Source organism: Aquila chrysaetos, chromosome 8 (assembly GCF_900496995.4).
Source record: "Aquila chrysaetos chrysaetos chromosome 8, bAquChr1.4, whole genome shotgun sequence".
In the NCBI taxonomy this organism is placed as follows: domain Eukaryota; kingdom Metazoa; phylum Chordata; class Aves; order Accipitriformes; family Accipitridae; genus Aquila; species Aquila chrysaetos.
The window spans coordinates 14,508,098-14,532,973 of NC_044011.1; the positions used below are offsets into that span (position 1 = coordinate 14,508,098).

General features: G+C 40.3%; 1 protein-coding gene across 2 annotated transcripts in view; it reads left to right on the forward strand.

Moving 5' to 3' along the window:
* MTHFD1L (methylenetetrahydrofolate dehydrogenase (NADP+ dependent) 1 like) overlaps positions 1-24,876 on the forward strand; it is a 160,939-nt gene that overhangs the window by 97,741 nt on the left and 38,322 nt on the right. For both annotated transcript variants that reach the window (XM_030023221.1, XM_030023222.1), the window contains 2 exons: positions 10,085-10,192; positions 12,348-12,500. In XM_030023221.1, the coding sequence (XP_029879081.1) occupies positions 10,085-10,192; positions 12,348-12,500 (261 nt within the window). The remainder of the gene's footprint in view (positions 1-10,084; positions 10,193-12,347; positions 12,501-24,876) is intronic.

Below are 24,876 nucleotides of genomic sequence, written 5' to 3' on the forward strand. Positions count from 1 at the left end.
GTTTTGAGGACTGATTTCTACTGTTCAAAGGGGCAACTATGACAGAAAATTAGGAAAGGGAAGAGGTAGTAAGATGGAATTCAGACAGATGATTTCCCCCGTCTTTGTGTCTAAAGGGGATGTAAGTGAAAGGGCGTAGTTCCATCCCTCATCTTTCCAGTGACTGCCGGATTTGTCCAGTTACTTGAATACTATTAAGTGCTGGTTGCCTCAAGTTTGACGGGATTTGCTGTGGTGTTTTTTTTTCTTTTCTTTCCCCTTTGGAAGGTCAAAGGGGGAAATATTCTGCATAAAACCACTACCACTTCATTCATACCTGTCTGTCTTTATGAGGTTACTCTATTCTTCCCTTTACTTCATGTTTCCATTTAGTCCTTTGATGTCTATGCATCTTATTTTCCTCAGTCTGGAAAACTTCATCAGAATTTGCTTCCAAAACTGGCTATAATTAGAACAACTTCCAACAGCAGAGACCACTGTAGCCATAATAGGTTCATTTGACATTTTGATGTTTTGTTAGAAAGCATTACCCTGGGGATTTAAAAACAAAGCCCAAACCCCCTATATGTAAAAATGGTTTAGATCCTTTTTTACTAGTTAGACCAAAGTTTGCAGCAAACTATATTATTAGTGTACAGTCAGGCATCTAATTAGAGGATAGTCCAGGTCAAGTGGGCTGTCTTCGGGTTTTTTCCAAATGGCATGCATCTCTGCAGTGCTTTATGTAATTTCCAAATGTATGTCTGAAAACAAAGACTTCCTTGAAAGGTGTTTACAAATGCGTATAATGTGAGAAGAACAAGAAAGTCTTTTCTAGATCTGTCAAATACTGGTAAAAATTTGAGGATCAGCTATTTTTTTTCTGAATCCTGAGGTGTGTTCATACATTTATACCACCTTGTACAGTGATACCCAAACATGTGCTGAATGAGCAATTTTAGACAGTGGACACAACACAGTTGTGTCAGTTTGGGAATCAGGCTCAGCTAAGTGGTCCTGTTGGGTATCATAGCAAGCTAGTCTAATTAGAAGACTGTGCTAATGTGATTATATTCCTTGAAGTATCTCATTCAGTCTGTTTAAACTTCCTCAGGTATCTCTACATGACACAGTGCTCTGTAGTCCCACTTTTAGATTGCTTTTCACGTTCTCTTTATTTATTTCTCTAAGAAGGCAAGCTTTTGTTTTTATCCTAGTAGCTGATGCTTGTACTTTTTTTTTTTTTTTTTTTAATACTTCTTGCTTCTAGCAAGGGTTTGTTTGACATTTGGTACTAGATGAACGAATGTTTTTCAGGAGTTGAAATGAGAACAGAATAATCTTCGAGAATATTTTGAGGGCAGCGTGAAGAACAGCCGCATATATGATTTTGGGAGAGCATGTGTGTGCCAGTGTCATTTCATGGATCAAGTACCAAAAGTGACCTCAGACAAGTAACACCAGCACTGTTGTCACTTTAAAAGTGTAAGAAAAGAACATAAACAGATACAGTGTACCATGAAATGTGTACAGTATTAGGAATTGGCGCTGGGAGGGTGTGGGGGGGTGTGATGTTGGTTCAGGAGCAAGGATGAGTTTTCATATGATAGGCTCCACAGTTTATAACATAGTTTAAAAGATTATTAGCAGTAGTTGTGGTAAATATTATAGTACTGTGTGTTTTTAATATGGATTTTTGCCCCCACTGCACACTAACCTCTCTTCTTTTACTGTTGAATTGGTTTCTTGTTGAGTATTTCTCTTACGTGTTTGGAGGATGGGTTTGTTTTAAAGGCCTCCTGAACTCTCTATGAAATAATCTGTGGGGTTTTTTTTTTAAATATATATTCTTGGTACATATGGAAAATATCAAACTATCAACTCTCTTATCACTGTTGACTTCCCTTCTGGGTTCACTTTTCTTGAAGCATGGGCCTTTAAGTTGCAACAGAAAGCTATTACTCAAAGTAAAGTTGACTGACCCATTAAAAGTAAGTTTAGATAACTAGGGGGAGGATAGGAGAGGATGGAAACATACCCATCCCATCCCCAAATTTCTCTGGTTTCAGTGCCTGTTCTTGGCAGGGGGGGAAGCTATATTCCCCACTAATGCATGCCTGTTGAGTAACCTGCCTTCTTTCACTATCCTGGTCTCCTCTCTTCTCCTGTGGTGAACTCTCCCTTGACTTACAGCAGCCCTCCTCAACCTGGGGGAGGAAACACAGGTCTGAATGAAGGCAGGCATTAGGTTTTTAAGAGGTGCATTGCCCCTTCCTGCAAGGCAGCTGGAGCGCAGTGGGCTAACACTCCAGGAGATAGAAGAGAGGAGGACAGGCATATGGCATGAGGCAGGATCAGCATATCTGGCCAGTCAGTGAGTTAGCATTGTCCCCTTAAAAGGCTGACATGGTAACCTGACAGGTATGATTGAAGACCCTCAAATCACTTGATTTATGCTGCATTGGAAAACTAAATTGATGAGTGTAAAAGTCATAAAAGGGAGGGAGGAGAAGGTGTTGTTCCAGTCTTCCAAGTTTGTCAGATGACATCCATTTTTGCCAGTGCTCTGCCTTTCGGTAATACCATGACAAATGAAAATATTTCCAGGTTGTACTGTGGAAGTTGATTGCACAAATATTTTGGCTGAGTGCAGTGAATTGCCTGGCCAGCCTGCAGAACAAAGGAGACCTTTCTCAGCTTGCGGCCATCCACTGGGAATGAGATTGAGTAGCATCACTTCTCAGGGAGGCATTCAAGCAGTTACAGCCTCAGCACTGGAATTTTTCTTCCCTTCCTGGGTGCATAATAATAACTTGGGCAAAATTGGAGCATCTGAGCCCACAGTTTCAGGTGCCCCTGCCTCTGTTATGCTATGGCAGTATGGTGTGGGCTGCCACTTGGCTCATTTCTTCCAGTCTTGGCTTCAGCTGTCAGGGACAATGGGTCACTCAGAGGGGTCTAAGAGTAGCGTCAGAACAGAGAAAACTCTGCCGGCAGCAGTTCTCTGTGAGTTATCTCCTCTTCCATCCGGTGGCCATGGTCTCCAATAACAAGAATGAGCTGTGAGTAATGAAGGAGGGAAGAGACCCATCAGTGGAGGAGAAGGCTCCTTGGTGCATGTACTAGGAGAAGGGGAGAGTCTCTAAGAGCAAGGCAGAGTCAAGAAGAGCTCATGGGACCTGAGTTTCAGGATGCTGATCTCCAGGGGAATGACCTAAGAGAGAGCATTTCTATTCATTTTTACACTGCTCATCTTTTCAATCCCAGTGTGATTGAATGTGGGGGCAGGTGTGTGTCAGGGGTGTTTTCTGTTTCCTCTGCTAATACCATGAAGCCACTAAGCCATGAAAGTCATCCATTGTGTGTCTGCTGTCACATCAGCCCAACATATCTCTGTTCTTTTGCCTAGGAGGCAAACAAATTCTGTGTTTTTCTTCATACAGCATAGATTTCAGTCATGCATGGACCCAATGGAAGGTCCTTAAGGACTACTGGAGTAGGAATAAATAAAATTATATATGCTCCTTACTGAAACTTTTCCTAATAAATGATGGAGATCATTTCTCATCTTGAAATGCAGGCTATGCTGCCCTGCAGGGTATGCTAGTCTTTAAACTATTTCCCCCCACCCTACTGCTAGTCAGCCATCTAGCAGTGAAGCCACATGAAAGAGGAATTCCACAGGGCTGTACCAGCCTCTCCTCCCACTCCCATCAAAGAGATTTCAGTGGAGTCTGAACACTTCTTTCACTGAATTGGGTGTTCTTGGGTTGGAAGCTATCTTTCTTCCACTCTGTCTCTTTTTGTGGATGTAGGCTCTTGACGGCACTGTACTTTTATGTTTGTTTTCATTATTTTCCTATTCTTCATGTAAAGCAACTTTCTTAGGCACAGCTGGGGTTTCAAAGTTGGGGAAATGGAAAATAAATCTCTAAGGCCACAGGCTTAGGTGTTGATTCACAAACTGTTTAACTTGACTGAATATGCTTTTCCACAAATTAAAAAACAAACTCTTGTCCTGTGCCAACAAAGGAAGAGGAGTGCTAAAGACTTAGGAATCCTTTTGTCAGCCACAGATCTTCTGGAACCAGAATATACAGATACTTTAATAAATGTGTTTTTATTTTATCCAGGGGAAAAGCTAGAAGTAGGAGTTTGAATGTGCAGAGTCAGCTATTGTTTTAGCACTGCAGTCTGTCACCCCACACAGCACCTTCAGCCATACTCGCATCATATGTTTTCATTTGGCAACCTTCATAAGAAGAGGAATGAGTGATGCCTGCATACTGTTTCACTTAGCCAACCAGCGATTCATTATTATTGCTTTCAGTAAATGCATAAGTTAAAATTAAAAAAAAAAAAAAAAAAAGTGCCACTGCCCTGAATCTTAAAATATTTTAAGAATTTCTGTTAAAACACAAGCAGCTTAGCAACAATAAACCCAGAGATTGTGACCTCATAATTAAACTGGTGATCTGATAATTAAAATAAGTGGTGAGGCTAAAGTGAGTGTTTAAAGAACTTGAAGTATTAAATGTGTAAGTTACAAGTGAATAGTGCTTTTGTATATTCTCTGGTTAAATGTGTGTTTTTCAGCAGAATCTTAAGTTTTCTCAGAGAATAAAGTAGTTTTAAATATTTATATTGTATAAATGTGAAGACATCCTTTCAGACAGTGCTGCATTGACGGGCATTTGCTTAAGGTACTCAATTTAAGCTAGATAACACCAGTGCTTTTCATAGTAGTGTGGCTTAGCTGCAACCTAGTGGGATGAAGTATGACTATGGACTTACTGCTGTTGACTCTGGCTTTTCGGAGATGTTTTCTTTTGGACTCTGTTTTGGTGAGGAAGTCAGGGGGAATGTTTAAAAGCAGAAGAAAGGAAGGAGGAAAGGAACAGGGGTTGTTTTCAGCAGTCTCAGGGTTTGGCTGCGGAGAGTTAAAAAGGTGAACTCCTTTCTCCAGTAGCCAAAGATCTTAAAGCCAGGTGTCCAGATTAGGATGGAAATGATGGGAATCCCGAGCACAGTCCCAAGCCAGGCCCCTGGTAATCTGCATGTTTTGTTTCATGCGATACTGACTTTTGGCAACAAGGCTCATTTCAGGAATCCTAGCCCAAGCCACGTGTCCCTGCCCCAGCTCGCTGTTTCTGCTGGTACATTTCAGTGATCAGATTTGAACAGTCTGAGCAGTTCTTTCTGTAGAGGTAGCATTTAAGCCATCTCTGCCTCTCTGCTTTGTACTGGCTTTGCCTTTATGGTAAACTGGATGTGTGAACTGATCTGGGTTACAATAGCTTTTTTTTACCCTGGGTTATGTTTTAGCCTTTCTTTGGTACGTGCAGCTGCACAAACAGCGGTGCTGCTCTCTCAGTTGCACTGGCACATGGGTGAGCGTGAGCAGCAGAGGAAAGGAGGATGAAGAAGGCTCTGTTGAAGCTGTCCATGGAAATCCTCATCAAGCCCCACATGGACAAATGATAATCTGTAGTCTGCTGTTATAGCTGAAGGAAGAGATGAAGAGTGAAGGAAATGTAAGGAAAGGCTAGCAGAAATGAAACACTATTAAGTTATGTTTTGGTAAAAACCTTGCTGTTGATAGGATTGGACGAAAGAAGTTTGTGTAATAAACCAATTTGCACTAACATCACGTGTTGCAAGGGGGATGGCCTGTAAGTAGCAGTATGGCTGGGTGACAACACTGGTGTGATTTCATCTTGGATAATCAATTCAGTCTTGGGAATGACAAGCTCTCCTCTTTATCAGTGCTGATTTCTTGATTTAATCATCCTCTATCAAGTAATGAAATGTACAGCTACACAGATACTGTTTTTGTGAAAGCAGTTGTGCACTTTTGCTGTAGCACTTGTTATGCTTTAGCCAAGGAGATTATCCTGTTTATGGTGTGGGTGCTTGGCAGCCTCAACAAGCACGTGTGTTTGTGCTTGCCTCAGAAGAAGCATATGGCTTTGGTAGCTCTGAATGTGCAAGGTTTCAGAAATGCACATTGTCTCTGGCAGGGCTGCGGAGATCGGTTGTTTCTGAGAGAAACACCAAAGCTACTTAAATGTCAGTAGATATTTATACTGTGTGGCCCTGTAGCACCTTCTCATGTTCAGTATAAATTTACATTGAGTATTTCATGCTAACGTTTTCTCAAGAAGCTAAAACTGAATTTGAAATTATTTTGCCGAAGCTGCCATAATTCCTTCAGCATTAGTACTAATACGTAGTTGCATATCTATAAAAGTCAGTTTTTGTCTAAATCCATACTCTGCTGTGTATCTGTCACCTGTTCTCCACCTAAATGTACTTAGTTGAGTAACATTCACAACCTCACATAAGGGAAAGGGAAAGAGCAGCAGTTTTTATTGCTGATCCTAAATATTTTGTGCTTTTGATGCTCTGCACATTTTATAAATATCATTATCACAATAGCTGTCCAGGTAGCAGATGTGCTGTGGAATCAAGTTGCTGTTCATATGGGTGCATTGACACTCACTGTTCGGATAAGACTTTTCATACTCCTTTCATTAAGACTGTTTTACCAACGGCCTGCAAATAGATGCATCAGTATAGCTGAGGGTGGCGCATTGTAGTTTTGAGTGGGAATGAACAACTGGTTCAGGAATGTCCTAGGCCATTGTAGAAAATTCTCAGACAAAAAAAGTGAGAGATAGAAAAAATAAGTAATTTCACAAGTGTCTGAGATATGTGGCTTCTGCTGGCAGATATTTGACCAAGGTGTTTAAGGTACAAGTAGGTAGCTCACATGATTTTTTTAGAAGAGTCTGGTATCAGCTGAAGCAAAAATCCATCTTAAAATCCCTTAATGATTTAGTTACTTGTGCAATACGCCTCTCTTTTCAGCCCCTTTGAATTCAGTTAAGCACTTTTCCATATGAATTAGCACTGTGAAGCATTGCTACATATGGTGGGTGCCTGGTCCCATCAGTGAGAGTATTTCCATAGTGAAGTGCTGAATAATCAACAGTTTTGTTGAAAACCTAAAGCTAAACTTGCCCTTAAAGACCAGATAAGAAAAAGTAAGAATTATTCCTGCAAGTGTCTTGTAAGCATCCAGGCTTCTACTGTGGCATATATGTAAAAAGTCTCTTGAATTACTAGAGCTTCTTTTCTGATAAATACCATTATGTTATTTTCAAGCGAAATGAATTTTTATTTCTCATGTAAAGTACCAGGTGGCTTTTCTTTGGAAAATACTTCTTTAAGTTAAATTAAAATGAAGCTTCCTAGCAGTATTGCTTGATAACTGAAACAAGGGAAACTCTTTAGCTTGAAGTGCTGTTACACTGTGATTCTGAATAGATAATCCCTTAAAAATCCCACTAAATACTAGGAAACAGGTGGATCCTTAGCATGGTGTAGTGTACTCGTTTCCCTGCTCCTGAAAATTCGGGAAGGAAGCATGTCTGAGAGTGTGTACATGCATGGGCTGTGTTAATGTGTATAGAGCATCTGTGCCTCCCTGCTGGTTTCTGTCTAAATTGGGCTCAGCCAGGACTCATCTGCCTGTGTTGTGAGATTAAACAGGCTCAAACTCTTCTCTGACACCATGCACATTGCCTCACCTATTTGTATGCGCATGCCTTGCAAAAACATGTGATCGTCTCAGAAAACCACTTCTGTTTGCCATTCACAGTCCTGCAACTGCTTCCCCACTGGTGATTCTTCTGAGGTTACATTTGCAAAATTTAAGGTGTGGGTACTGGCCTGAAAAGTATCTGAAATTCTGGTTTAAAAAAAACAACCAAAAAACCATAAGTCCATAGGGATACAGTTTGACTGTCCAGCTCAGTCTCAGTCACGCAAGATATTGCGCACATCCCGGGAGGAGCAGAATGCCACCACTGTCATTAAAGCAGTCTCCTCTGATGGTTGCCAGAGCCCTGCTGGGTTTCGTTTGGAAACTACAGCTATGGTTGCTGGAAGGGGGCTGAGAGCATAGTAATTATGGTGCTGTCAAGTTAGTTTGAAATATTTTGACACAAATGCGAGTTGAGTCTAAGCGAACATCTCCATCTCAATTAATTTACTGAGGTTTAAGCAGAAAGCTGTTGGTTTTGATGTTGGTCTACTGACAACGGGGGGCGGAATTCCTTTTGCCTTTGCTTTTGCTGTTGCTGTTAGTCCTTCACTGCAGGAAAACAGTGCCCAAAAGTCACGTTAACAGACACATTTTGCATGTCTTCCACTGTGTTCAAAACTGCCATGCGTATGAACATATTTAATAATCAACCTGAGAGATGTTTCATCTCATCACAGCTATCCATGTCATTAAGTGTTCCATTCAGCTTAACACTGCCAGGAATTATATCTAGGATATTCGCAATGTGTTATCTCCAATCCTCATTAGGTTTTTTTTGCACTGTTTGGATTCCTGTAAAAAGCCTGAAGTCAGGAATGTGACGTCATTCCACCCAACTAAGGTGCAATAATCATATAGTCAGCATGCTCAGAAAGTGTGTTGTGGAACATCTTTAAACCTCACTTTGAAATTTCATATCTGAGGCAGGGACTTTATTTGAGCCTTAGTAGCTTTTAACTGCCTTACATTTAAGCTACTTGAAAGTCTGGCAAGCTTCTTTTCTTGTGATGTGTCTGTTACTGGAGTTATTTATTAATGTAAAGGCAGACTGTTTTAAACTTTAATTTTTCTAAAATTCAATCATAAATACAAAAAAGGTCAGTCAGACACAAACCATTCAACTGATGTATCTTGCGGAAAACCCATTACTTCTAGACAGGCATTGCAAAACTGATTAACTGTGGAACTTCCTATAAATGTGCCAGACAGAGTTTGCTATTCACAAACCAATTTCTTGCCTTTGTTGGAATAAAGTGAAATACTTCTCCTTTGTGTTCTGCTGCTTTTTGTATTGCTTGAGATTACCAAGTCTTCTTCACCAAGTGGTATCTCTTTAGATGTTGTTCAACACTACTTCCACATGTGTTGTTACTTAAATATGCTGGAGTACAGATTACTGATGGGATGTTCCCTGAAGTATTGCACACATCTCTGTCCATCTGTGGTCAGCACTGAAGTAGCTGAACTGGTGGTATGATCCTTCCTTGATTGTCCTGTTCCTATTGAAAGAAGTAGAAGAGTTTGGCTTGTTTAAAATAGGCTATAGGGGTCACAATTGCTGTCTCCAAGATCATTCAAAACAAAAAGAGAGAGAAAGAGGAAGGAGGTTTTTACTCTAAATAAACCAAAATGATGGCACGAAAAGTAAATGCCTTATCTGACCACAGAAAACTGTCTGCTGAAAATCTGTGAAAGGGTTTCTAACAGCCTGAATGTGAGAGTCTGCATCTGCCTTCAAATAGAAGCCATAAAGGCAGAACATGTGTTCAGTTTGGGCTGAATAACATGATGTGGACACTTATGGAGACTGGAGTTGAACTTACTGACTCGTGATTTCACAGTGTATCCTAGAATGCTTGCATATTCTTTTTTTTTTTTTTTTTTTTTTTTTAAGTGTCCAAAGTGCATTACAATATCAATGCTACAATTCAAAATACTTATGTTAGGAAGGACAGGAGGTGAGGAAAAAAAAAAAATTATGATCAAAGGAGCAGTGATGGGTCAGGAATTTTCTACTACAATTCCTTGCTTGTCAGAGGAACCTTCCATGGCTGCCTGCTTACCTTGCCTTGTCCACTCATTGTATACGTTATCTTTATTGTGAAATGAAATTTATTTGTCTCGTGATCCCTGTTAACCCAGTGGAGCTTGCTTCCTTGTATCTGCAGTGTGCATTAGCTCTTGATTCTTAAAACTACATGGCAGTAATTTCCTTCCCCCACTTCAGGCAAGGGTGTAAGTTCATGTTGTCAGCTTTGTAACACACAAATTGTGCAGCTCCTAAATGATGGAGCAGCTGAAATCATGGTTGTAATTTATGTACCTGTACCTGAATATCATACCCATCACCAGTGTCCTTTGCTTGGTTTCATGCTTTAGCAAGCCCATTTAACAAGGATGAACATAAATGAGAGATTCAGATTTCTCACTCAGCAAACAAGATCCTAGCTTCTCTTGGCTAATGTTCATCATTCTATTGTTTCCTTGTCTCTGCAGCTTCCTATTGTTGAAAAAATAAGGATCATTGCTCAGAAGGTGTATGGAGCTCAGGATATAGAGTTGTCTCCTGCTGCGCAGTCACAAGTTGATCGTTATACCCGGCAGGTAAGAACACCAGTGAATTATGCCATGAGGTACCTGCTGGATGAGAGCCTTAGGAAACCTCAGGGTGTAAAAGGTTCTCAGATTGGAGTGTTTACTCAAGCTTTGCTAAAAGGCATGAGCTTACCCATGGTGCCAAACTGTGGAGGTCAGTATGGATTGGTTTAGATTAGATTAGATAGAACAGAATGGTTTTAACCTTGAAAGCTATCTCCTGTAAGATATGTTTGGTGTTTGGAATCATTCTGAGATTGTTGATGAAACTCTGTACTTGCTATGCAGAGTGGTAATTTTGGGTTACTGCCTTAAATATGACAACTGCACATCTGCAAAAGTAGCAGCTAGTGAATGTGCCCAATTTTAGCGTATGAGTGTTCATTTGTACCTGCAAAAAATGAGTTTGCAAACACAAAAAGACCTGTGCACAGCTATGCACATTAATAACAAAGCTCCCAATACTTGTAAAATCTTTTGTTTTCCTTCTGTTCATGTTATTTTCGAGGGGTTATAAATGCTGGAAGGTGGAAGAGATCAGCATTCCTAAAGCATGTGGGAGTGGGCTTTGTTACAGTTTGAAAACAGTTTTGAAACCACGTGGAGAGGTGAATGTATTTTCTGTAATTGAATGGCTTCTGCATGTAAACATGGCTGGAACCTTTTTGTCAGAAAATAGAAACTATGGACAACCTGTCATGGAAAAATTCCTGAGTATACTTCAGCAGCCTGGCCAGACAGAAGTATAGCCGTCTTCTCTATAATACAAATCTCCTGAGAATTAATTTGGTTTTCTAAATGGAAAAGAAGCTTACTTAGTATACTTGAAGCAAAATAATCCATGTCTTTATCTTTTCCTGAAGTGATTCTCAAATCCATTTTTTGTCTAAACATTAGTAGTATTAGGAAATATTTTCACAATGTCATTAAAGGATTGTCGTCAGTGCTGGGCTGCAGAGGCAATTCCCTGCAGTGCTGCCTTTCCTCCTGGCCTTGTGAATTGCATCCCTGTTTGTCAAGGAATTGAACAGAAGAGTGGAAGGTGCCTGACACAGGGTTAATCGATAACCTAGGAGACAATAGTGGGGGGGGAGCTGCTGAGGACCTTTCCCTGATTTTCTCCCACTTTTTGAGTAACTACTGCACTGTTCAGAGAAGGGAGACCAAGTTGGTGAGGGGCCTGGAGCATAAGTCTTATGAGGAGCGGCTGAGGGAACTGGGGCTGTTTAGTCTAGAGAAGAGGAGGCTGAGGGGAGACCTTATCGCTCTCTACAACTACCTGAAGGGGGGTTGTAGTGAGGTGGGTGCTGGTCTCTTCTGTCAGGTGGCTGGAGATAGGACGAGAGGAAATGGCCTCCGGTTGCAGCAAGGGAGATTTAGGTTAGATATTAGGAAAAATTTCTTTACTGAGAGGTTTGTCAAACATTGGAATAGGGTGCCCAGGGAAGTGGTTGAGTCACCATCCCTGGAGGTATTCAAAAAGCGAGTAGACAGGGTACTCCAGAACATGGTTTAGTGGGTATGGATGATGGTTGGACTCGATGATCTTCAAGGTCTTTTCCAACCTAAATGATTCTGTGATTCTAAGTGGGTGTCATCACCTCATGCAGTTTTTGTCTTGTTTAAAAACAAAGCAAAGCATCATGAGCCATTTGTCTTTACCCCCCAAGAAGACATTAGTACCCTTAGAGAGTTTTGGACTATGAATCCTGGTCTCGAATAGGTATCTAACTAGGTCATTGGAGCCCAGAGAGAAGTGCTGTACTGGAGTTTTATTGAGTTGGTGTATGTTTCTTGTTCAGTGTGGTACCCGTTGTGCACTCTTTCTGAAAATAGCACACTCTAGCCATTGTATAGGCAACGTTTGCACCTAACTCTAGATTGAGAACCAACTCTAGAAACTGGATATCACTACAGTCAAGTCCCTGGGGATAGAGGCCGGAGCTGAGAGAGAACAGCATGTGAAATACAGTATTCTGTCCATTTCTGAAATATTAGCTGCTAAGAAAGTGAGGTTAACTATTGCTATATGGATTTTACGGTTTCTGTTGCTATATGGATTTTACGGTTTCTAGAAGATACTGATAACAAAGTGAAAACATACTCTGTCTTTACTGTAATCTTGAAAACATTTTTCTTTTATTTTCTTTCCCTTTTCTGTTAGGGATTTGGAAATCTTCCCATTTGTATGGCAAAAACTCACCTATCTCTATCCCATCAGCCTGAGCGGAAGGGCGTTCCCACTGGTTTCATTTTGCCGATTAGTGATGTGCGAGCCAGTATTGGAGCTGGATTCATCTACCCTTTGGTAGGAACGGTGAGTGCAAAGTATTCAACTCAGTCACTCCCCTTCCTTTGACCCAGCTTGACAGGGAAGTGCATTTCCTGTTTGCCTCTAAAAATAATGTGTAGAACCAGGTGAATTCTTGGTTCTTCATAATAATCTTATCCTCACACTTTTGTAGCTCTATGTTGATAGGAAAAGAGAATTAGGAAAACGTAATATCATGTAAGAGCTTTGACTACAGGGTCTGAGAGAATGGCTCTTGCCATTGGTTCTCTTTCTGATGTTTTTCAGTTAGTCTAGGATACTTGGGCACCCTAATGCCGCAGAAAAATTAATTTATGAGTCCGTTGCCTTTCCTTAGTCAAATTGCAGCCTGTAGATAACTGTAGTTACATGATTATATTCTAAATGTTAAATCTTTCATCTGTCATTACAAAGCATTCTGTAATGTATTTAGATGAAAGGAATTGTGTTAGGAAAAAGCCTATGATTAAAATGATTGCTTTTCAGCTGATGAGCCTGATCTGTTTCCAGTCCTTGTGAAAAACTAAATTATGGTGGGGAGGGATAGATTTCTAACTGCAGAAGTAGTAGCACATTCTTTCTCCTTTTTAGAGATTTCAACAATGAGATGTTAAAAAGAGGCAATTGTCATCCTTTTTTCCTACCTGTCCTTAAAAGGACAGACTCAGATTAGGAAGCTCCTGATATTTTCTTCCTTGATGTGCCTTATCAAAGTAGCTGAGAAGCTAGTTAGCTCCTGCCTTTTGCCAACCATGCACATCTTATTCCAAACAGTAGTTGAACTATACCTGACATCTCATAGCATGAATTATTACCTATATGTAGCTGATTCATGGGATGGTGCTAGAGAAGGGATGCAAAAGCCATTGCATTTCCGGAAAGAGTACTCCCCCAATGTTATCTCATCTTCCCAGAGCATGGCCTGATTTCCTTGTGTAGCAGTACACTTAGGAAAGGTTGATAGTTTCTAATCTATTGTTTTGAATTCCCTCTGAAACAATCAAGTGTTTGAAACAAGGAAGGAAGTACTTTCTGACCAGGAGAGTTCCTGGAGTTCAGGAAACTGTGTCACTTTAACTCACTGGACTTGGGGATATGCTTTTCTTCTGCATGGCCACATTATGCGCGTCTACCAGAAGTAGAGCACAGCTGTGTATTTAAGTTGTGTAAGACCAAATTCCAATTACTGGTGACAATAAAATTTGTCAGAAATTCTAGTATCTCCTTCATGGCCTGCATTCAGGTTTGCAGTGGAATTTGTGTGTCATAAAGTTGAGGAGTGAATGTGAAGAATGGGCACCAACTGCTTCAAATCCATGAGGGAGCTATTCTGTAAGATGTCAGAGTGAAATGTTCTTGTGTTGAGCTTTCTGAATGAGACACACTCTGCACATTTCAACACAAACTAGCTGCAGTTCAGCCTCATAAATCCATAGGAACTGTCCATAGGAGTGGTCTAGACCAAACAAGTTCAAGGATTATCTCTCATTTTTGGTTTCTGCCTAGAACCAAAAAATATGGTTCTTATGAAGGACATTTTTTATATGGGATTTCTTACTGGAGGAGATTGTAAAAAATATGTCCAAGTTAGTTACCCTGACTTCGGTAGTATAGCCATGGAACTTTTCCCATATCAGGAACTGAGTAGGCAGTATACTCTTATTGTAATGTATTCCAAGAGAGTTTGTAGGGCTAGGTACTGTATAAACTTAAGGTCCCCAAGAGCTAAAAATCTAAATAGACAGACATAGATCATTGGTTGTTTGGAAAATATTGCTGATGCTCAGGAATGTGGGATAGAACACTCCATGGAACTATCACAATTGCTACAAATCAAAATGAATGAATAAATACGAATGTATTCCTAACATCCTTACCATACAATTCTTTCTGTAGAATTAAATTTATGGCAAGAAGTCCGACTTGCTGCCTTTCAGAATTGAGTGTTGCGATCATCAGGAAACAAACTCTCATAATAGAGTTCTACCGCTGCTTTTGAGATCACTTTTCTATTTTGCCACCTTCAGATTTTTTTGTGTGCGTTGCTGTCGGCAATGAAGTCTTAAGGCTAGTGGTACTTTTGAAGTTGTGCAAGAAGGAATATTTTTGATGTCAGGTTCCAAAACTGAGAGTCTTCCTTAGACAGTTCTTTTACTAATAAAGCTATCTGAAAATGTCTACAAGAACAAAGCAAGTATAAAAGTGCATGTCCTGAAGGCTTAAGTGGCTGGAGGTCAGATGCTATGAGTACAGGGATTACAGAAATCCTGGTGACAGCATATGGTGAGAGCATCCAGTCATGACAGTGGATTAGATTTCTTTATATAGGAAAAAAAGAAGAAGCAGGATATATTTTTTTCCTTTCATTACTTGCTCACTAATTGTATTAATGGAAGAGGATCCGTAATACCTAAGCTGCTTAGAGCCTTCTTACAGCTAAGGCCTTTCTGATGGCAGAATAAATGCTATTGGACAACATATTTGTTAAAGTTGTAGTCATAATTCTGATGCTAATTAAATGTCAAACTCCATTCTCAAAGCATATTTTTTACTGGACAAGCTGCTCGCACTCTAACCTGGCAGAACTTATCAGTGGTAAAGCAAGTTGTTAGAATTCTGCTCCAATTTAATTGGGAAGGCCATTACAAATGGAAGAGATAAGTACTGCTGAAAGATGATAAACTATCTGCAGTAACTAGCATTTGTAGTTTAACCTTGTCATTAGCACATGTAAATTAATGAGATTTGTATTTACACCAGCACTGACAGGCAATCTTTTTTTTTTTTTTTTAAATAAATAGTTAACATGTTGTCTTCATATTCTCTAAGCAGTATTTGTTTTGTGTTATGGTTGGCTCTAGTTCCCTTACAGCATGGAAGTCTTTCCAGGAAAAATGAGCTGAGCCTTATCAGAGGAAATCAGCAGTGAAACAAGAGGTGCCTTTAATTAACACTGGCACAGCTTTTATCCAAGTTCTCTGCAACCATGACCCAGAGGGCTACATCACTCTCACAGGTGGACTGTTGACATCATTGCTTGGCTCAACAGAGTGATGGCAGGAAGGCTGCTGGAGTATACGGAGGAAACCAGTGAGGTCATTCACTAGCAATGCTTGGGTGGGGAATTATTAGATTTTTGTAGTATGTGTGTTTCTCTCCACCCCCACCCAGAAAGCCATTGGAGTTTGATGCTTTCTCACATTCAGCCACGTTTCTGTTATTCTCTTTCATGTGATGTACAAGAATGCAGGCTGGTCCTAGAAGTAAAACCTGTTGTCTTTTGCCTTTGTGAAGTGACACTACCAAATCACTGGTGCAAGTAACATAGCTGTGTTTGAATCACAGTAAGATTTTTAAATACGTACTACCCTTTTCCAACCACGCACTTTTGTTTTAATGGGTTAAAATTACAGGCAAGGTCCCTTTGAAAATATGTGGAGCCTTTGGAGTCATGCCAGCTCCCAAATTCTCACAAAGAACTGACATCCTTCAGATATCAGCAGATCTGAAGAAAGGTTGGTCTATTATAGAAATATTATTTTCCTCCCCATAGAGAAAGCAGTTCAGGTCTCTGGAACTAGTTCTGAAACTATATCCTCTGGGAAGGAACTCTTGGGGAGACCCAGTGTGGTTTGAAATCAGTTTATGGGAGCAATAAAACTGTAATTCACTTGTGGGTGAGAGCCAGGACTGTTCTGCTAAAATATTACCTGAATATTGTAAGGGGGAAAAGACCCTGAAAGCAAATAGTTTTATGAATACTTTTAGAAGGAAAATATTGTTCCCTGTTGAATGAATTTCTTCTTTCATAGTGGTTAAGAGCTTAACAAGTTTTGAGGATGTCCATTGAACATAAGCTGTGAGTCCAGGCCCACCTGAAGTGAAACTGCAGTTACCCAGTGGTGTGTGAGACCCAGGTTGTCTCCAAACTGTCATTTTGTCACTTCTCTCAGGCTCTCTTATGGGACAGCTGAATAACTATTGGTGGATTGCCCAACTTGTCCTGACAATCTGTGTAACATAGGGTGATTTTTCAAAAACGTAAATGATGGTGAGATTTATATTTGCCTTGTAAAGCATTTAGCTTGCAATGCAATTTTGTATAATTTACAAAGGAGTAGTGCTCTGCTAGGTATTCTGACCTCTCTCAGTCCAAAAAATGTCCCTGGTGTTGTGGCATTTGGCACCTGCCTTTGACGTTGTATAGTTGCTATGTTGTAGCAGTGCTCAGAAGTCCCCAAACAGCTAGTTATAAAAATACTTGGTGCTCGTAGACTCTGCAGGCTGGTTTTAAGATAACTGCAGTAAGTGTGGAAAAAGTAACAGAAAAGGAAAGCTATGAAGTTAAACTCACATGGGAAATGTAGGTTAGCAATTGTGTAGTTCTAAATTGAAAAATGCTAACAGGAAAAGAAAAGCCCACGCTCTCCTCTGTTAGATGATGTGCCTTTGCATTTATTACAGTAGGTGTAATCCCTCTCAGGAAGGAGGGAGAGAGGTTTTCTGAATTACACAGTCATATCGTTCCTGTATAGTGTCCAGGTGTGCACATGCAGAAATGCTGAATGATATTACACTTGGTGGAAGGCTGATGAATTATTCAGAGTAGAGTTGACAGGGCAGGGGGTGAGCACATAGGTAAGATCAATGGAAGTGAAGGTGAGGACAGTCAACTTTAGTTCATTGTGTTTAAAAGCTAGAGGCTGAGAGATGGTTACTGTAATAACAGCAAATCCACCTGTGTTCCTTGATGGATTGCATGATGTGGTTGTGGCAGTATTGGGTTGGCGGAGAGGGTCTCTGTAGATGAGGCAGAAATAGGTCCAAGGGAATGATTTAGCTGAAGGGATGAGGAAAAAGTTGTAGATTAGAATGAAAAGGAGTATGTGGCAGCCTTTGGAAACATCCGAGGTGTGTGGACTATGAGGCAGTTAAGATTCAAGGATGACTATGGCCATTTGTGGTGAGAAGATGGGAATAGAAGACTGAGGGGAGGAAAGGAAAAGAAGTTAAATTGAGAGTTATACCAGTGGGAGGAGGTACCTGTGAAATGATTTGAAGACACATCCAAGATGTACATGGAGAACTGGAAAAGTGCACTGAAATAAAAGCCACAAGGGTAAAAGAGATTTGAAGATGTTCCAGAAGTGTCAGTTGAAACAATGACATGATCTAAGATCTGGCCAGGAAGAAGTCATGGGAGTAATTGATGGATGTAGTTACAGGAGAGCAGAACATGCTTTGCTGATGACTAAGGATTTTTTTAAATTGAAGAGAAAAAGTGTAGAGTTTAGCTGGCTTGAAAAATTTATTATCATCTCTGTAACTTTTGAAAGTACATAGAAAAGAATGTATTTAAATGGTAGTTCACAAATTTCCATTTGCTCTGAGCATTTGCTGTTTACTTCAACCATTTTAAACTGATGTGGATAAGCCAGTGCTTGTTGGAAATACAGAGTTAAATATACTTTGCTTCAGATCATTGCACCTCCCTGCCATAGCTGTGACACAGACATATGGTAAAATACCTTCTTACACCCTCAAAAAAAAAAAACCTCAAAAACAACAAAGAGCCTCTCTTCCTCCTCTGGCATTTAGAAATATCTTGACGGATAATGGAGGCAAGGCACTTAGATTCTGTGTAGTTCATGCTGTCTCTCTTGATTGCTCTGTGTGTTTGCTAGTAAGCATTATTTAACCTACATTCATTACAATATAGTACAATGTATTGCCTTTTCTGAATGAAAGACCAGGTCCCATTGCTGGCTCTATTAGCAAAATTAATTTGCAGTTTATCACAGCTTCCTTCAACCTAGCCTTACGTTCCTCAGGGGCCAGCACTTGTGTTTAGCAGAACTAAAGGAATGGTTTTGCTTTGTGTTCTATTGAGAAGGAAAAAAAAGTTGTGTAGGCATGTGTGTTATGTCAGCAAACTGAATAGCTGGAGGAGGACTTGTTGTTTTGGGACAGGATGAAACCATTAGACAACGTATCACAGAAGAAAATAGACCCTGTGGTTTGGTAAGCTATTTAATGTTTAGATTAGATGAGATTTTTCTCAACACAACCTCCATTATAAGCAATTTCAGTATGACTACTGTAAAATTAGTTCTTTGTATTCAGAATGTCCATATTATTTTCCCCTCTTACCATATTTTAAGCCTTGTCAGAGAAGAATTTTTTTATGCAAAAGTTTAAATTTGGCTCTAAACACTTGAAAATTAACTTTTTAGTGACAAAAATGAACTTAATGCATTTCTTGTATCAGTCAGGTTTCCTTGGTCATCTTTTCCAAAGATACTTATATTACATACATCTATAGAAGTGTAACATTATGTTCAAGCTCTTAGACTTAAATAATAAACGTGTCGCTGCTAACTTAAAATAGTTTATCTGAATAGGTCCCTTAAAACAGAGACTTATTTACAAGCACAAAAACTGACTTTCATGTTTCACTTCAGTCAGTAAGTGATAACCTGAAAATGCATTTTGGTCGCCTCCCATACCTTGTAGTGGGAATTTTATCTAGCGTCCTTTGTTTTGCATTTAAAGGGGCAGAAGACGTGGTCAGCCGTGCTATCTCATGGAAAGTATGGTAGGTCAGAGCTGCTGCAGAGGAATTTCTGAAACTGGTATGCCTAGGTCACAAGTGTTTTAGCACATGTTTTCAGTTAAGATTAGCTGACTTGACACATCAGCTCAGGCAGTATGGATTCATTGATCAAGGGTAGTGCCTGGCTAGTGTGGACAAGTTTAAGCAATGCTGGAACAAAGATAACTTATTATGCTCTGAAACAGTTTTCTTCAGCGTGGTTGTTAATGTCTTGCCCTCATCAGACCTGTGAAGTTGTATGTAATGAACTCAGTGCAGCTGTCTTAGGCTTGCAAATGCCATTAATGTAGGCAAATAAAATGAGAATCACCTGTAGCATGCATGCGGCCAAAGGGGGCACCTCTGTGAAAGCATAGTTTGCTCAAGGCCTTCAGAGAGTCTGGGAGTCATTAAGATCCTTGCTGTCTGTTCCAGTAAGACCTAACCGTGAGTATGGTTATGTTTTCTCTCTGTTTCATTCCCTTGTCTCTGATTTACAGTCTGTGATCCCAGGCGAGAATGGATATAAGTGCATCAGTTAAGAAAGGAAAAAATCTGATAAAAAAAAAGACTGATATTCCATATGGAGATAAGAGCTCTTTGAATGATGCACATTAGCCTATTTGCATGGGGCTTGCTATTAACAAAGATGTGTCAGTTAAAAGTGGGAAGTGTAATTTGGGCAGAAGCCAGCAGCAATTTTGGACCTCTGCCCTTAGATTTTACGTATGACTTCAAACATGAAATAGGGATGTTGCAGTGGAAACGTAGGCACGTGTGAGTTTGAGCAGTTAGTGAATGCCTTGCCAGGCTTCTTCAGGGCAAAGAGGGAGGCAGGTGGCTGAATCACACGGCTCATGGCAGCTTCTCTGTGGTGCAGCAGTGCTGCCTGCCTGCCCCGATCCTCACCTACAGCTCTGACTGTGCTGGTTAGCACACCTGTTGTGTACTTGTGCCAGTTCAGAGTAAGTAAAAGGGTTTGATTAAGAGCTCATTCAATTAATCAGCCTCGTATGTGTGGACTTTGATCAAATGCAGAGAGCGCAAAAATCATTTTATGGAACATCTTGAAACAGCAGTGTTAAGGGTTGATATTTTGATTATGCTATCTATACAGAAGATGTACAGACTTGGGCATTAGAGAAGGCAGCCAGGTATTTACTTCACCCATTTGTGATATTTTGGATGACTTGCTGCATGAAGAGGCTGATGCTGCCAGACCCAGGGGTCACTGAGTCTGATGGCTTTGGGGCAGGGTGGGTACCGCTGCTGCCTGTCTTGGGTCAGCTTGGTAGCAGCAGCCCAGCTGTGTCATTTCCAGCTTTTTGCTGTTCCTCCATATAGGGATGAAATGAAATTATGTTTCATGCTCCCTATTTTTGTTTGTTCAGCCTGATAAGCTTCTTCAGTTAAAGAAATCACAGTTTCTGAAAAGGTATCCCATGGTTCAGATTGGAAATTTAGAGATTCAGCCATTCACTAAGGAAGCAATAGTTACCTTTTTAAAACTACTGTCTATATGCAATTTTTTTGAGAGGCTGTCTTATGCTCACTTAAAGAAAAAACATTGTCTCCTCAACATTCTTCCAGATACATTTTTCAAATGCCGATTTGCAGGTTTAAAAAGTATTGATTCCTTGGTAAGAAGCAAAAAACTTTATAGTTTGGGTCAAATAACTGAAAGTTTTCCAGGCTGTCCAGTAAGACAAACTATCTAGCAGATGTAGATAGCTGTATATTTGAGTTTGGCAACTTACTGTTGTTGCAACTCTAAAAGTGATTTAAGGCTAATAGCAGGAACTTAGCTGGAGGCTGCAAGTCTGTAACTGAACAGTTTTATTGGGTTCCAGATAAATAAGGTGAAAGATGTTTTGAACTTAATAATGTCCCCAGCAACTTGCTTTCTTTCAGTAATTTGTGATATATAGGATGAATAGTGTGCTAATTAACATTGAAGAGGAATGAATATTTGTGCCTACTGGTCAAGGGATTATCCCTGTTAAAACAGGAAATGGACTCTGATTTCCTGTTTCAAAGTATTTTCTCCATAAACTTTGCATGAAAATGTGAGGTTAAAAATAGGTTATACTTTTACATAGTACAATATACATCTATTATTAGTTAACAAATAGTTTATATGTGGAAGGAAGACATTTGCCAAATTGTTTTATATTGAAATAAATGCATCCTGCACATACTTCACAAAATAGCATTTACTGAAAAATTAGAAACTGAGCTCCTCTAATTTATTGCATTATGACATGGGCTTTATAGAAATTATAATACTCAACATTTACATAATATCACTTTGTATTAGCAGTTTCCTAGACAAGCAAAATTTTGACACGTTTTTTAAAAATAAGGAATCCAGAGACGCAAACAGTAAGGTCCCCTGACAAATCAGGGGCAGGACCATGAATAAAATTCACCATTTCTTGGCCTGCAAAATCATGAGATGTTTATGTCTAAGAATGTAAAGAATCAGCTTGGAGTATTTCCATTGGAGTAGGCTGACCTACATTCTGTGGACAGCACTAAAAGATAAAGTTATGCTGCTACTCCTCCTCTACTCCACCCACCCACCCAAAAATCCTGAAGTATTTACTGAGATATTCCTCATGTGTCCTTATTTAAAAAAAGAGAAGGTACAAATGCTGACATACTGTATTTTGCCTTTGATAAGTGATAGTGGGTTTACTTTGAAAAGACCAATCTTTCCTCTCTTCTGAAACTGTGAAATGTCATGAACAGGATGTTACCTTTTGGCCATAACTGAGGAGAGGGTTGCATAAAACCACCTTGATACTGGGTTAGAAGTCTATAGATCAAGAGACATCTCCCAGGTGGAGAAGTCCATTAAAAAAAGTATTCTCAGCATGGTACAACAGTGACCCACAGGCTTCTACAGATGCAGCATTTCTGGTACTCAGAGAGACTACTTGATGCTGCCCTGTGACTGTCATCATTTACCCCATGCAGAGCTACCGGCTTGGGGAGGAGTGGCTGGAAAGCTGCCTGGTGGAAAAGCACCTGGGGGTGTTGGTCAACAGCCACCTGAATATGAGCCAGCAGTGTGCCCAGGTAGCCAAGAAGCCCAACAGCATCCTGGCTTGTGTCAGAAATCGTGTGCCCAGCAGGAGCAGGGGGGTGATCGTCCCCCTGTGCTCGACACTGGTGAGGCCGCACCTCGAGTTCTGTGTTCAGTTTTGGGCCCCTCACTACAGGAAAGACGTTGAGGTGCTGGAGCACATCCAGAGAAGGGCAACCAAGCTGGTGAGGGGCCTGGAGCACAAGTCTTATGAGGAGCGGATGAGGGAACTGGGGTTGTTTAGCCTGGAGAAGAGGAGGCTGAGGGGAGACCTTATCGTTCTCTACAACTACCTGAAAGGAGGTTGTAGTGAGGTGGGTGCTGGTCTCTTCTCCCAAGCAACAAGCGATAGGACAAGAGGAAATGGCCTCAAGTTGCAGCAGGGGAGGTTTAAGTTGGATATTAGGAAAAATTTCTTCATGGAAAGGGTTCTCAAGCACTGGAACAGGCTGCCTAGGGAAGTATTTGAGTCACCATCCCTAGAGATATTATTTAAAAGACATGTAGGTGTGGTGCTTAGGGACATGGTTTAGCGGTGGACTTGGCAGTGTTAGGTTAATGGTTGGACTCGCTGATCTTAAAGGTCTTTTCCAACCTAAAGGATTGTATGATTCTATCTGTCTTGTCTTCCCTTGTCTGATCTTCCTGCACACTGGAGAACATCACTTGTCAAAGGAAAAGGAAGAATAAGGTGTGTATCTTTGTGTCCCCGAGGAAATTCTGCTCCCTAGCAGAAATGATGTTGCAGTAGTTGACAGCGTTTCCCATGTCTGAGACTAAAACCCTACTAAGGGCACCCTATCAGCTGGTCCAGAATGGTGACTTACCTCTCTCACACCCATTTCTCCGTGGTGGACTCAGTTTACAAGATTAAGACTCTCCAGTTTAATGCCTATTCCACACAGCTTTGGGAAAACTGTTTAATGCTTCCTTCTCTTTTACATTGTAAAAGCCAAGAACATTATTTCTTGGCCTGGAGCTGGACTCCTAAGAACAGACCTTTTCATAGGCCTGTGAAGAAGAAATATGATCAGGTCTGAACTAACAGTTGTACAGGTAAGGCAAGAGATAACTTTGTCTCTCCTCACCATTTTGTTACTGCAATTACATATGAAAATGTATTGGTATGAGGTATCTTACTAACACCAGTGAAACTTCCTGAGTGCTGACTGTGGTGCAGCAGCTGCATTATGGTATATTTTTGTCATAGAGGAAAATTATGTTAATGTTGTATAGCTCCCACAACTCCACAGCAACTGCAACCACCTCAGCATCGAAAGGCTTAGGCTGATGTGGAGCCCAAGCCATGGTCTGCCTATTTTTCCTATGTTTGGAAGGTGTATGTTTGTTACATATTCCCAAACTGAAGTATGAGGGGCTGTGTGAAGATGGGCTTGGCTGTGGTGGCTATGTAAAAGTCAGTATCTGATGCAGTGCTGAGATTGTGGGTTTGCCATGTGCAGGGCTGTGTGTAAGACCTGTCCTTTCATTTGGGTGTTCCCAATGAAACACATTGGGTAGTGGTGCAGTCTAGGACAACCGCAAGAAATCTGAGTGACAAGATGTGCATGTGTTCGCTTTTATAGCAAAGTTTGGCTCATTTGAAACGTTTTAAACCTTTACCTCTGTAACTGTCCAGTGGATGATAATGCCATGTTAGCTATACCAGTGCTTGATACTTTACAGGTTAGTGCCTGGCAACGGGACGTTCACCTTTTGCTTGAAGTCATATAAAAACGCCTACTTGAAATGGAACATTCTCTTTAACCAGTGTCACATTTTTAATAATGTTTTTTTAATAACATGTCAAAGTTTGGAGCTAGTTGTAGGCTAAAGAGTTTCTCCTCAGGGACTCGGAATTTTCTGAAGATAAAATCCCATAATTGCATGATATTTTAGGCTGGAGTGCCTGACCACGTAGCATCTTTCTTTAATAACCGTGTTTCTTTAGGCAACATAAGGAGCTGGGTTTTTAGCTTAATAAAGAAAGGTAGTGACATGAAGAACTTCAGAATGAGCCATTCAATCATATATAGGAATGTTAGAATTTGAGAGAAAATATTTTTAAAATGTTAAAGATCTACACGTGCTGTCCTACTTAAAGCTTAGCAATGCTCTGAAGACTTTGAGTCTAAACTTAACCTCAGAGTATAGGCTTTCAGGAAAACTAGTGAGAATTAGGTAATCAGGTCATGGCTTCCTTTTCTGCACAGCTGCCCTAAATTCATGAGGGGCTGTTCTTTCTGTCACTTTTACAGGCTTTTACTTAAATTCTTTTAATTGGAGACTGTGTGTCTGTATCAGCAATTTAAGAAAGATGGTTGGGTCCAAATCAACTGGTTCTTTGTTTCTACAAATATACAAAGTAGCATAAAGATAGTCTGTTTTAATCATCATTTAGCAACCAACACATCAATTATTAAATGTATGCAGGCTTGTGATAGTCACAGAAATATTATTTATATCCCTTGCAGTCTTCAGGAAGTCTCTTACTGATTCTCCTTAAGTTCTGGTTTTATAATCAAAAGCAGTCTATGAAGGAGCATTAAGTATGTGTCGATGAGAAAGCTGCTTTGATACATGTGAAGGGAATGTATCTAGCAATACCTCTTACAAAGGTGACAAACCTTTTTTATGTAGTAAGTCACCTAGCAGGTCACCTACATAAACCTTTTTTATGTAGTAAGCCACTCTGCAAGACT